Genomic DNA, 13,897 nt, shown 5'->3' with positions numbered 1-13,897 from the left:
ATGTGTGTCTGCACCCTGGTGTGAGAGGGGCTCCGTGGGCTGCCCTTATCCCCAGTACAATCTCACAGCTCCTAGTGGCTGAAAAGCAATGGGAACTTCCTGGGTCACTAACAACTCCCAGGCCCTGCAACCCCTCCTACACCCCTCCACCAGGTCACGACCCCCTCCCCTCACCCATCCAATCCCCCGCAGCTCCCTTCTGCAGCCAGTCTCCTTCCCGCACCCCTGCCCCGGAGATCACAGACGAGTGCAGCCCCTTGACCACTTCTCAGAGTCCGAGGAGCGGAGCAGAGCGGAGCGTCCCGCCCCATCAAAAACGACTGAGGCGCCACTTCCCCCCCGCAACACACCCGGCCATAAGGCCCCAGGCACTACCCCCCTCCGGCCCCTATGTGTGGCGTCCTCGCCTGGAAGGTCGCCGGGCGGCCTCGCTGTCGTGGCGCCCTGGGGTGACTTTGCCTGGGCACCGGCCGCGCGCCACGCAGCAGCTCGGGCGGGGCAGGCGAGGCGGGGCCCGAGGCCTCGGCGGCTCAGGTGAAGCGGAGCCGTCTGCTCTACCCGCCCCGCCCGGCCGGCGGGCCCTGCTGCGTCAGGCGGCCGCACCTCGCAGGCTCCGCCCCGGGAGCGCTGCCGGGCCGGGCCGGGCTGGGCTCTCGGGTTCTGCGAGTTGGACAGTTTGGGCGAAGGTAGCAGCGGAACCGTCGGGTGCGGGACTTTCCTGGGGGCGGCCGGGCGGAGACTGGCGCCGGAGCAGCTTCCCGAGGAGAAAGTTTATTTTCCCGCTTGCCTCCTCGGCCGGATTCCCCAGAGCCGCCGCTTCCTCCCCCGTCCCCGCTGGCCGAGGCGCTACCGCCGGCACCATGTCTCGGGATCCCGAGGAGGTGAACAAGCTGACCGAGAGCACCTACAAGGTGAGGGGCAGTCGGCGACCTAACCTGGTGCGAGGGGCAGCCCCAGGGGAGCGCTTACAACGCGTCCCGCCGGCTCTCGGGGCAGCCTGGAGCGGGGGCGCGCGCACGCTCACGCACCTCCCCCCCCCCCTCCGGGAACCAAGTAGCTGGGGCACCCCGGCGTGTACGCGCACACATATGCGCGCGCCCCACTCCCCCAGAGGAGCGGGCCGCTGGGGCGTCTCGAGGTGGATAAACACACCCACCCCTCAAGCAACCGAGCAGCTGGGGCACCCCCGTGTGGGCGCGCGCGCACACCCCTCAGAGAGCACCACTTTCCGGGGGCGGGATAGCTCAGTGGTTTGTGCATTAGCCTGCTAAACCCGGGGTTGTGAGTTCAGGCCTTCAGGATCTAGGGCAAGCAGACTTAACAAAAAAAAAAAGAACCCTCTCGTGGTTAGGTCCTGGCTGTGAGGGCAGGGGACTGGGCTCCATGACCTCCGAAGGTCCCTCGCAGTTCTATGAGATACTTATGTCTCCATGTAGAATCTCTTGCCTTGACCAGCCTGCAGCTTAGCAAGGTTTCTCCATGAATGCAGAAGAATATGTGGATTTTTAACTGAATACTGTACACAAAAATTGTTCAGAAAACTTTTATGGTAACTTAAAGCTATTTGGTTGACCTTGTTTAATTTCAGATGACAGACAGTATAGTATTAATTAAAATACATTGTGCCGTGAAAACAAAAAGTGGTCAAGTAGCACTTTAAAGACTAGCAAAATAGTTTATTAGGTGAGCTTTCGAGGGACAGACCCACTTCTTCAGACCATAGCCAGACCAGAGTTTGCAATGAGTTTTCTCTGTTTTTGACTAGGTTTATGACTTGCATTGCTGTTTTGGTCTTTGTTTTGTGATAAATCCATGAAAAATTAGTGGATGTTGGTATGCATACTCCCAGTGTAACTACTGTTACAGATCAACAGAGGAATCCATCCTTGTGGATCTGGTTTCATAAATGGGGCTATGCTTTACCATTTTTATGTCTGGATACTAATTAGTTATGTGTACATTCACGTGTAGGGTGTGAAATTTTTCTTTTTAAAATTTTTTTGTTACAACTGCACTTAACATGATCAGTATGTGCTAAAATCTGTAATAAATCAACATCTAGAGGATACAAAATATATTTTGGGAAAATGTATATGTGTAGTTGCAAATAACACTCATTTAGAAGTATTTGAGCGATGAATGACAGTCCAGTTCTAGTGATTTTAAGAAAACACATCTATGTTTTGGTGTTTGCAGAATGTTTTTTTTCTCTACATTAGCTTTACCTAGTTATTTCGAAACTCTGCCTTTTCCCAATTCAACACCTACATACATTAAAAGTTCTGTACTTCGACTTTGTGCATGTCTTTGTTTAAACACACTGCTATGTCCACACTAGAAGCATCTGTCGACACAGTTGTTTCAACAGAAACTCTTTTGACAGAGTGCATCTACACACAAAAGCAGATTGACAGAGCAAATCTGTTGCCAACAGAATGGCTGACCGAAGGCTCCTGGTGAACTGGAAGCCCTCTCTGTTGAGAGAAGTGTCTGTGCTGCACTTCTGTTGACAGAAGCATTATTCCTCAAATTTTCGAGGGATAACACTGTTGAGACAAATGCAGAATTCTGTGAAGACTGTCGACAGAATGTTTTATGTGTGTAGATGCTCCCTGAGTTATGTTGAAAAACTCTCTAGTGTAGGCACAGGCACTGAGTTTAATCATACTGAGTCAAATTCTTTAATTCTCACTCAGGAAAAAAAACTGTTTAAAATCAAAGTTTTGGCTAAGATGAGTTTGCCCCATAATCTTCATTTTGCATACTGTGTCTCACCAGAGAAAGTGCTCAGGTTAGCAAAAATGCTTTTTTCTGAGTCAAGTTACATATGTGCATTTGCACCATAGAGCCCAAATGAAGGATTTCTAGTCTTTCTTTCATATACATTCATGCGTAAAATAATATGCCAAAGTATGTTTTAATAATTTTGAAAACCTGTTTAATTTTCCATTTATAGTCCCTCAGAATGTTTCCTGAAGGTTCCCCCTCCCCCCACCCAATAATTGTTTTGTTACTTTCACATACTTCAGGCTGATCCTATAGCCTTTTTTTCTTGCAGTTAGTCCACTTGTGTTGGCATCTTGTATTTTTCTGTTTGATCGCTGGGGCAGGAATGCTGGAACAATCAGTATGGTGCGGGTGCTGGCAGTCCTTGAACAAAACAGTAAATCCTGTACATGATGGAAACCACTTGCAGCCATGCATGGAGTAGTACCACATCTCCAGCACCCCTAGATCCAGCACCTGTAACTAAATATTTAAACATACCACATTTGGACCAAGTTACCGTTACATTTATTGGATGGAAGATCTGGCTCTTTGTAGAGGAGAGAGCTTCTATTTATACATGATCTATCTCGTCCTGTCTCTTACACAGTTTCTATATACATGATGATTACTGATGTCATAGACCATAAATTAGCAAACCCTTTACTCACAGAATGAGTATTACTAACAAGATCATTTTCATGAGAAAGGGTTTGCAGGATGAAGCTCTGAAGGTTAATTGTAAGTTTACAAATACTGGATTGTAACAAGACTACAGGAATTGTGAAATGGAGGGCTGTGTGGCTTGCAGGACCTTATAGGCTTTCATACTTAAACATGATAACTGAAAGGGGAACTGAATTATATTAGAAGAGAAATTAAAAGTTTTTTTTGCTTGTCTGTTTGACATTGTGACTCTCTTGTACTGTACTGATCTTGTTATCCATGTATCAGATGTCCTTTAAATACATGTTTAATTACTCAATATGAAGTTAAGCACTATTATTACACAGCCAAGTTCAACCACAAATTAACAAAAGCAAAGAAATTTAGAGGGAAAATTGACAATTAATCTTGCCCTCTTATTGTTTAGGCATTACGTAGCTTTTGTATATGTGTTACAGTGGTACAAGCAGCATGAAACTTGGCGGTATGGAAGTCCATGTTTTAAAGGGTAAGAGATCCCAATGTTTGTCCAGCTCAGGTGATATCTTATGACTGATAGCATACAGTTTTCTTCATAGCACACAACCCGAATCGTTTACTGAAGTGATGTTGCACCTGTGAATCAGGGGACTCTTTAGTGAGAGTAGACAGCATTGTGTGGTCCCAGGTAGACTATGCCATTCATTTGTTGTATGGCTACTACTGTTGATATGACTCCATGTCAGGGGCAGTATAGGGTAAAACTGCCAATGAATCATCGGATCGCATAGTATGAAAAATGATAAGAAAGCATTAAATTAGAAAGCTATAATAACATTTCTATGTTCTAGTGACTGCGCAAGCCACTTGTGCTGTTCTCTTGTGGCTTATGAGGTTTATAGCACCTCCTGATGCGTGATGGTTCCTATAGTTTATTGGTGTTTATTTTTAATCCTTGATTTAAAACTGTATATAAATGTCCTGAAAGCTGTAGAAATCACTGTACATACATATTTATACAATTTTTAAAATACGCTGTTTATTCTGGGAGGTATTAGGTTCTTCTGGTAGTGTACAGAATTTTAAATAATACTTTCTTGATAAACAATAATGGTTTGTTATGTAAATGTATAAGTATACATGTATAGTTAAGAATCTTGCCAATAGTTATTTTGTATTCCTTTAAAATGAAAGAAAGAACAGACTAGTGATTATATTATGACAAGTATCAGAGAGGTAGCCGAGTTAGTCTGTATCTTCGAAAACAAGAAGTCCTGTGGCAACTTATAGACTACCAGATATTTTGGAGCGTAAGATTTCGTGGGCAAAAACCTGCTTCATCAGATGCACGAGCTGTCATGCATCTGACAAAGCATGTCTTTGCCCACGGAAGCTTACGCTCCAAAATATCTGGTAGTCTATAAGGTGCCACAGGACTTCTTGTTGTTTTTGATTAGTTTATGGATTGCCTGCCACATTCATTTTAAAAGCAAACTAAAATCAGTTGAAGAAGCTTAAATGTATTTAATCAAAACAATTGTCTTCTCCTATTGAAACCTAAAATACATTTCTTTAAAGTTTGTTTAAAAATGTAAGACACTTTCAGGCTGAAATCTGTAGAGGTAGGAGCCAAATTCCACCTAAATTTAAAATAAGCCCCTGTGTTGACAACAGTGGAGTTTTGCCAAATTAATACTTCATCAGGACCTAGGTTTCACATGGGTCAGGTATTCCTGATCTTTTCCAGGAAAGTTTATATTTGAATCATACTGAAAACATGCTTTAATGTGTTTCTCACAGTCTGCCAATGGCTGTGGGAAGGGGAAAGGAGCAATAGCCCCAGGGCCCAGCATTTCAAAAGGACCCATTTCTTGAAGATGCCAACTACTGCAGGAGCAGTGGAGCCCTGGGCCCTTTAAATGTGGTCAGAGCCCTGCACCTCATGCTCCAAGGCAGTGCTGAGGGCCACATGGGTGAGACTAGGGGCATGTAGCTGCATCCCTCCCTCCCTCCTCCCCCATCTTCACTAATTGCGTGGTGAATCTGTCAGCCTGACTGGTTTCTCCTTTAAACAGTAAAGTTTTGGCAAGCTGATTTTTTCCCAAGATTCTGCTTTGTTTTTTTCACTCTAATTTGTGAAGTCAAAATGAACTTTTACATTAAACATTTGTGAAAAGTGACTAATGACATTTGTCACATTCATTTTCTTGGTTCTTTTCAATAGGTTGTTTTATAACTTCTTTATAATAAACTTCGATTCTGTTAAAAAAGCATGCTCTGCTTTTTAACCTAGTAGTTTATCCCTGCGTGACTTTTCTGCTACTTCTAGCGTTCAACAAAAATAAAGCTGTTGTTTTAAAAATATTAGATATCTTAGCAACGTGTAAAATACTAATACTTACCACAAAATTTAGCCCTGACCTTGAGAAATGCTGATCAGTTGGAACTCCCATCAGCTTTGAAGATAACTCCAGAGATAAAGCCATTTTCTTTTTGAAAAATATTATCCATTTTTGTGGCACTTCTGCAGAATGAGACAAGGAGTGTATAAATACACTCAAACACTTCACAAATCAAGTTGCATAAACAGATCGGATTTTTGTTTGTCTTGAAGTTTTTTTTAAGGTTGTAGGGTTCCTTCTGTTTTTCCCTCCTGCCCAACAGAAGAAACCCCAGTTTAATACCCCCCAGACAATCACAGAGTAGGAAAAGTTAAATATAAGATGCATAAGTTACAGTCAGATAACAAACTTAAGTAGACTTCAAGTTTTCTTTTCTCAGTCCCCTCAAAATATTGCTGAACATTCCCACCAACTGTTCTATTTGGCATAGATGAGCTTAACTGTAGCCAATGCATTGAATCAGATAAGCATATTCCAGCGCATAGAACATTGTTGGGAGTGCCCTGTCTCCATTCCTCAAGCATTCAAGTCTAGAGACTGGGCTGTGGCACTTCTGGTGACAATCAACTACTTTGACTATGCAAAGGCTTCCAGCTACAAACCTGGCTCTAGTACATAAAAGTTGTGTGTTTTCCATTAAAGTAGACCAAATTTTCTATCTTTCCCCATAGCCTCTCATATACCATTAGCAGAACAGGTGATATATCAGAACTCTTCTTGAAAACACTCTGTATTTATGGGGTCTTATTCTTGTGTCATAATCTTGCCTATGCTTGTCAATGTCTGCTGAGAGTCAATAAAGTCTAGTGATTAGCAGTACTGGAATCTACTTACAGATGGGGGAAAAAAAAACTATGACCAGTGTTCCCTGTAAGTTGCACACTTGACCAGCAGAGATTCAGGTACTGCCCAGCTGATTAGCAGAAAACCCACAGCACCTATAGCTAGTGTAACAGCAACGAAGGGTCCTGTGGCACCTTACAGACTAACAGAAAAGTTTTGAGCATGAGCTTTCGTGAGCACAGACTCTCTTCATCAGATGCAGACTAACACAGCTACCCCTCCGATACTTATAGCTAGTGTGTTTATGCTAGTGGTGCACACCCCCTTATATTCTCCCCAGAGATGGAAAAAATTAAGGAAACTCTGCCCTTGACTTCTCTGTTTCTAGGAGAGGGTAAACAAATTGAAATGTATCAAAGAAGGATAAGGACTAATGGTACTGCAGTTGCAGATCACAGACTTTTCAATACTATTGCACAGAAGTGGAAGGTCAGACTCACGGCAATAGCTGCGAACTTTACAAGTACTAAAAGTAGGTTTTTTGATTGTGTGCCTAGCAACTGCATGCTGGAGGGAAGTGGTTATGTTGCCCTACCAAAGGGAGGCGTTGGAAATCAGTATTTCCCTACTCTAGTTTGCTAGTAATGAGAATACCTGGGCTTACTTTGTATAAAAGAGAAAAATAAATATATTCCTTGGCTCTGTGTGTATGAGAGTGTGTGTACATCTTTGTTAAATAAAATGTTTTTGCATTTCTGGAAAGGGAAAAGTTAAGATATTTATTTAAATCTTGTTATTTCTAACATCGACGTGGTGAATTAGTGGTGGATGAAGCCTAATTCTGTTAAAAAATTCTTTTAAGTGTGTGAACAGAAACTAATAATTACAGCATGTATTACAAAACAGACTTGTCTGACAAGGCGTTATATGACATTAGTCACTGCCATGCGTTTGCTTATGCTTCTTATGTTACAGTGTGCTTTCAGTAACCACTGTGCTTAAGTACTGCAGTATCTACTCCCTGTAACTTTCTCATACCAATAAAATATAAACAGGCAAGTATATTTAAAGCATTACCAGTAGAATATGTGACTACAGTATGCATAAAAAGTGAGTTTGAAAATATTCTGTGATGTTATCAGAAACACTGAAGACAAAACAATTTAAAACAAAACAATTTAGGGAAAATTATTTTTTTTCTGTCCTCTATTTGACAGCTTTGTATGCATCAGTCACTTCCATAATTTCTCATAGGTAGTCAGTCAGATAGTTTCTTCTATTTGGTATCGGGGTCTTTTTTAGGAATAAAAAGACCATAAAACAATAAGCGTTGGGGAAACGTGAAAAACCAATTTTAACTCCTTCGTCAGTTTATCAAGTGACTAGATTTCATTATTGATTCATGCTTTGTAAAAACATATATTGTCTGAATAACCTTATCTGAAAAGATGAAAATGTGATTATTTTTTCTCAAATTATTTTTAAAATGTTCTTATCATATTCTCCTGGTCCATGCATGTACTAATAGACATACATTTGCTAGTTCAACACACACATTATTACTGGAACAACTCACAAAACATTAAGATTGTTGCTATCTGATCTTTCTTTTAAACAGAAGGGCTGTATCTACATTACAGTGATCTTTTGAAAGAAGTCCTTCTGGAAGAGATCTTCCAAAAGAACCTTTCAAAAGAGCATGTCCACATACAAAAAAGTGGATCAAAAGAGTGAGCCACTCTTTTGAAAGAGAGTGTCTGCACAGCCCCCGCTCTTTTGAAAGAATGGGCCAGGGATCGAAAAATCAGGTCCCAGGAGGACTGCTCTTTCAAAAAAATAAAAAGGGGCCCGTGGAGCATCTACTTACATTTTTTTTCTAAGGAAGGCATTCTTCCTGAAATGGGAGTGGAAGAGTACTTTCAAAAGGAGCACTGCATTCTTTCCATTTAATTTTGAAAGAACACTTTTTGTGTGTAGACGCTTTGCTGGATATTTTGAAAGTACTTGCTAGTGTAGACTCAGCCACAGAGTTTATTTAGAACACATTTTTCAAATTACATCTGTTTAATATCTAACAAACTACAAGTGCTTCAGGTCAAATGTCTTTTTTCAGTTACTATGTGATTTTTCAGATACATAATTGATCTTTGTATCTAGCAATTTGCAATCGAGCTTTAGGGTTCTGTAGGCTTACTCAAAGACCCCTTTGAGCAGCTGGGTTTCTTGAGCATCACAGAGAAGACATCTGAAAATGATGGGAGATTTTACATGAGAATGTTTATATTTTAAAATTATTCAACTTAAAAGTGATAGTGCAGAACTAACACAACTTTTATATTTATCTCCATTTCATTTTCTTTCTAGTGTGGTATTTCAGTTCCAGCATTGTTTGGCATAATAAGGGGTTGTAGAGATCTTCAGATAATTTAAATTTGTAGTACATTGGTGCAGAGCTAGTCTACAGAAACTAAGCCACTCTGCACTAGACAGGGAAAGAGGTAAGGAAATAGTGAGGGTAGGCATTGAAGACTAATGGGCATAGAACCCATGGTGGTTGATGATGATGATGAATTCTTAAACATCCATATATTAACAGATTTATTTGGCATTTCTTGGGTCTTTAATTCTATGAAGTTGTTTTTGACAATAAAAGGAAAATGTACATTCTTTATTTAAACTATTGTATTTTTCACAAATAGTGTTTTTATTAATTTAATTTTATTTTCAGATTTCTTTTTTAAGAAGTGTTACTTTTCCATTTAATTTTTTAAAAACGGGGATTCCATCACGTATTTTTTTCTTCATTCCTATAAACTCTTATCATTCACTGTTTTAACAAAACAAAAAAGTCTGTAGTCAGTTTGATTTCCAATAACATTTTCTTGCAAGAGCATTGATTAGGTGTGCCCAAAGACAGCGCTACTCCAAATTTTTCTAATTTATCTCTTCTGTAAAGTTTATTGAGAAACAATCCTACCCCAACTTCATTCTGTTTTTCTAGCTTGTCTTGGTTCAGTCTCTTTCAGCATTTGTTCAGTTATGTCACTTTTGAGGACTGTACTTGCTTTGGTGATTCTGACTCTGTCTTTTTGGTTTTATGAGATATAATACCATTCCAAGCACATCCTGGTTTCCTGGCACAACCAAGCTCTTACATTTCTTTAAGTTATGATAAGAGGAAACAGTATACTGAATATGGTGGTCTTAGTTCTTGCCATTTGGGCAGAGTTCTTCATCAAACAGACAGACTTATCTAAAATATATGGAAAATAACATACAAGAAGAAAACGAGTTCTAATATTGAAATTATTTGGCTTAAAATAACTAGTAATATGGTAACATCTAGCCAGTCCCATGTTGCTTGCTCAGGCATAAGTACTGTTTACAGTGGAAGTTTAGCATGAATAGAGAATAAAGGTCAATTTATTACCTCTTGTGCTTTTTTCCTTTTCTTTTTAAACATAAATTGGCTGACTATCTGAATTACAGCTAAACTATCACCACCACATAAATCCACTGGAGTACTGTTCAAGCAAGCTACCAAGTAGCTAAACTGAAGCCAACTTTTTTAAAAAAGTAATTAATAATATTGACAGCCTCCATTTTACTACCCATTTTGAGATACCTTCAAATGCCGGATACACCAAGGATTTGCATGTTCTGAAAAATCAGACCCTCTTCAAGGTTTATGTAAGCTTTTAACTCTGAAAATAAATGGCCACTTTTGAAAATCTTGGTCTGAAGAAAAATGTTGTTGTTCTCTGTCCATTTGTCAGTGAAGGGAGGAGAAATTTCTAAAATATTGGGGCTTTAAAAATGGCTATTAAATTTGTGTCTGGTTACTTTTTTCTAAATTGGACCAATGCACCTATTGTCCTGAATTGTGAATGACAGTTTGATAATCGCTGCTATTTTACCTCAAAAACAACAAGAAATCCTGTGGTGAAGTGAAGTGTTTGGGCTGGTGGGCGAGATAACAGCAGAGCAGTATCCACTGTGTTGTTCCATTTCCTCACAGCTCCGGCTGCTGTGGTGAGTGCAGGGGACTTGACTACTGCTGCCACCACACGCCAGGCCCCTGCTAATCCCTAAGGCTGCGTCCCTCAGGGGAGGGGGGCTTGAGGGAAAGTGCGCAATGTGGGGAGGAGATGGCATGGCAGGAGGAGCAAGGCGCTGGAGTTGGGGAAGGGTCTGGACACCCTGCCCTGGGCTGCAAGGACTCGTGTACCAGCAGCTGTTTGCAGACCAGATTGATTCTCAGGCTACAGGTGGCCCCTAGGCTGTGAGCTTGAGACACCTGCTGTACACTGAAATTGAACATCTCCCTAGCCTGAGCCTCATAAGCCCGAGTCAGCTAACTCAGGCCAACCACAGGTTTTTAATTGCAAGGTAGACATGTGTTGGCTTATACAGTGGAGACTCAAATCATCATTTTTATGTAGTTGTTATTGCTGGCACTGAGTTTCCTTTGTTACAATATGACTTTTTTTTTTTTCTGATCATCAGAATGTTATGGAACAGTTCAATCCTGGGCTAAGGAATTTAATAAACCTGGGAAAAAATTATGAGAAAGCTGTTAATGGTAAGTCTATCTAATTTTTAAATTCAATTATAAATTTATTAACTGTTTTTATTAAATTTTGTTTTCTGTTTAAAGATGTTAGAAACCATATATTAATCCTAAATTCAATTTGCATGTTAAATCCATCATTTCTATTTTCGGTCTCTGTATTTTTATTTAAGTCAGTGAAAATAAGATTTTGGCTGCAGCATTTATATCTCAAGCATTTCACCACAGTGCTGTTGCATGAAAAATACCTGACTAATCAATTACTAATAAAAAATACCTGACTAATCAATTTTCAATTTGTAAGCTTAGTGAAAATGTAGAAATAGTATCAGGGTTAAAAAATTATATGTTTTAATATCTTAAGTCTCTGTAGAAATGCATGGAAAAATGACTTGCCAACCCTTACTACGTGTTCTTTACCCATGCAAATAGCCCATGAGGTCAGTGGGAGTACTTGTGTGAGTAAGATTTGCAGGATTTGACTGGATCAAAAAAAAATTAATTTGTAGTGTCACGTTTTAAGGTTACGTCCACACGAGAAGCCTCTGTTGAGATATGTCACTGTCAGAAGGGATTTCTCAGCCAAACTTCTGTCGACAAATTGCACCTACACATAAAAGCAGATTGAAGAGCAATCTGCTCTGTTGACAGAGAGCAGCCAGACTGCCCAGCCCCCTGTCAACGGAATAGCTGACCAGAAGCTCTGCAAACAAGGCTGCCTGGTGAACTGGAAGCCCTGTCTGTTGATGGAAGGGCTCCAAAGCGACTATATGGCTATTTTGTCAACAGACCCCTGTTTGAGAGAGGCGTTATACCTAAACGGGGAGAGGTATAATGCTGCTGGCAGATGTGCTGGGTTATGTCGACAAGCTGTCGACAAAGCGCATTTTGTGTGTAGACGTTCCACGTTTTTTCCCAACAAAAGTCCAGTTTTGCTAGGAAAATATCTCTCATGTAGGTGTAACCTAAATCTAATTAAAATTGAAATAAGTAAATTAGTTGTCCACCAACTCAAACTTTTTTTCATGTGACATATACCTACTGACTTCAGTGAAGCTGTTTGTATAAGAATTGATTTACATGAGTAGGCTCTTGAACCCTCAGTGTTTGCTTAGAGGGGCTCCTTGCAGTTTGCACCACTCCTTTTATTCATTACTAATCTCCCATTGTCCTGATTAACATGCCCCCTTCAAAGTTGAGGGCAAGGGTAGACAAGTCCTAATTCTTTCCTAACGTTAAGTTTTAGAGCCCCATAACTGCTTTTAAAAGTAGGCTTCCTGTGTAGTAACATGCTTTGCTATTTGCAAAGCAATGAGACCAGTCTGCTGCAATACTCCATATTCGTAAAACACTTAAATCCATTTCAATTCAAATTCAGTAATCCAATCAATGGAGTATAATTTTTCCATGTGTCCATTAAAAGGAACTAAAGGGGCATGTGAATCTAAATTAGTAGGACAGAACGTAGAAGTCAGTTTGGTTATTGTATATATTTATGTAGTTTAAAAACAGTTTGCCTTTTGGGAATTTTATTGCCTATTAATAGATGTAATTTACTACTGTTGGGGGCTGTTCCCTCCTCATTTGAAGTTGAAGTCTTTCCATGGACTCCAGCAGGTGCTGCATGGGGTTCAGAGAACACCCTGAAATAATTCCGAAAAGTTAGAGAACTAAGGGTGTTCACCCTCTTTGGAACTCTGCAGTTATTATAAAAATGTTATCCACTCTTCCGGGGTACATGTGAGAGATGGTAATTCATAAGGTACTCAATTTTTTAAGTGCAACACAAGTTGAGTACTGTTGTTGTCTTCCCTATAGCTATGATACTGGCTGGAAAAGCATATTTTGATGGCGTAGCAAAGATTGGAGAAATAGCAACTGCATCTCCAGTTTCTAAAGAATTGGGTAAGTAAAACTGAAAATCCCATTTAATTAAAGTACATCTTATGATACTTTTCCTTCCCGATTGGATGTTTGCTGAACTAAAAAGGATAGTGAGGTACTGGAAGGAGTTGCTCAGGTGGTGGACCTTGTAGAAGCCACTTACTGAAGGGAAAGTTGGGGTGACTGGTCAGCCTAGTGCACTTCACCATGACACTGCAAATTTACCCTCCATAATACTACTTCCAAAAATACTTCTCAAAAGCAAAATTTGTCTTTGAAATGCAGTAGATGACTCCACATGTCCTGTAGTTTCAGTCCTAGGAGAAATGCCCATTTCACAAGCTGGACACTTATCTGTGTTCCAATATTCACTATATCTCTTTGCATGAAGTTCACTGTGTTTATTTTTTTTCTTGGCCAACTCATGTAGCCTCTCTCCTTGGTTATGAGTTTAAACAGGAAATACCTTCTGTAGTTCTTCACTTGCTTTTCGGCAGGCATAGATGCCTCTGAAAGAGTTGACCTCAGGTTATCTAGTCGGATTTTGTAGGAGAGCTAAACAAAACTCAGCAGTGTACAGTAAAATATGATACATGTATTCCCTATGAGTCATCCCATCATGCCCCCCACACCCAAAATGTTTTATACTGCAGTGTTTCTCCCCAGGCTGCTTCTGGGCTACGTCATGCTGTTTATCTGACTAGATATCTTAAACATGAGGAACTACAAAAATGTTCATCAACAGGACTAAATGAATCAGGGATGCCAGTAAGTTAATTTTTTAAAAAGTGAAAAAAAATCAAGAGTGGTCACTTATTTTATAAGGGAAATCAGGAATAGCTAATGA

The 13,897-nt window shown here is 40.4% G+C and overlaps 1 protein-coding gene across 2 annotated transcripts in view; it reads left to right on the top strand.

Moving 5' to 3' along the window:
- The first annotated feature begins 559 nt into the window (after positions 1-559).
- The window catches only part of BAIAP2L1 (BAR/IMD domain containing adaptor protein 2 like 1), a 69,615-nt gene continuing 56,277 nt past the window's right edge, over positions 560-13,897 (top strand). For both annotated transcript variants that reach the window (XM_075011119.1, XM_075011118.1), the window contains exons 1-3: positions 560-911; positions 11,103-11,178; positions 12,985-13,071. In XM_075011119.1, the coding sequence (XP_074867220.1) occupies positions 861-911; positions 11,103-11,178; positions 12,985-13,071 (214 nt within the window). In that variant the 5' untranslated portion in view covers positions 560-860. The remainder of the gene's footprint in view (positions 912-11,102; positions 11,179-12,984; positions 13,072-13,897) is intronic.

The sequence above is a fragment of the Carettochelys insculpta genome, chromosome 16 (genome assembly GCF_033958435.1).
Source record: "Carettochelys insculpta isolate YL-2023 chromosome 16, ASM3395843v1, whole genome shotgun sequence".
Taxonomy (NCBI): domain Eukaryota; kingdom Metazoa; phylum Chordata; order Testudines; family Carettochelyidae; genus Carettochelys; species Carettochelys insculpta.
Note: the sequence above shows the minus strand (reverse complement) of the source record. Positions and strands in the feature narration are given on the sequence as shown.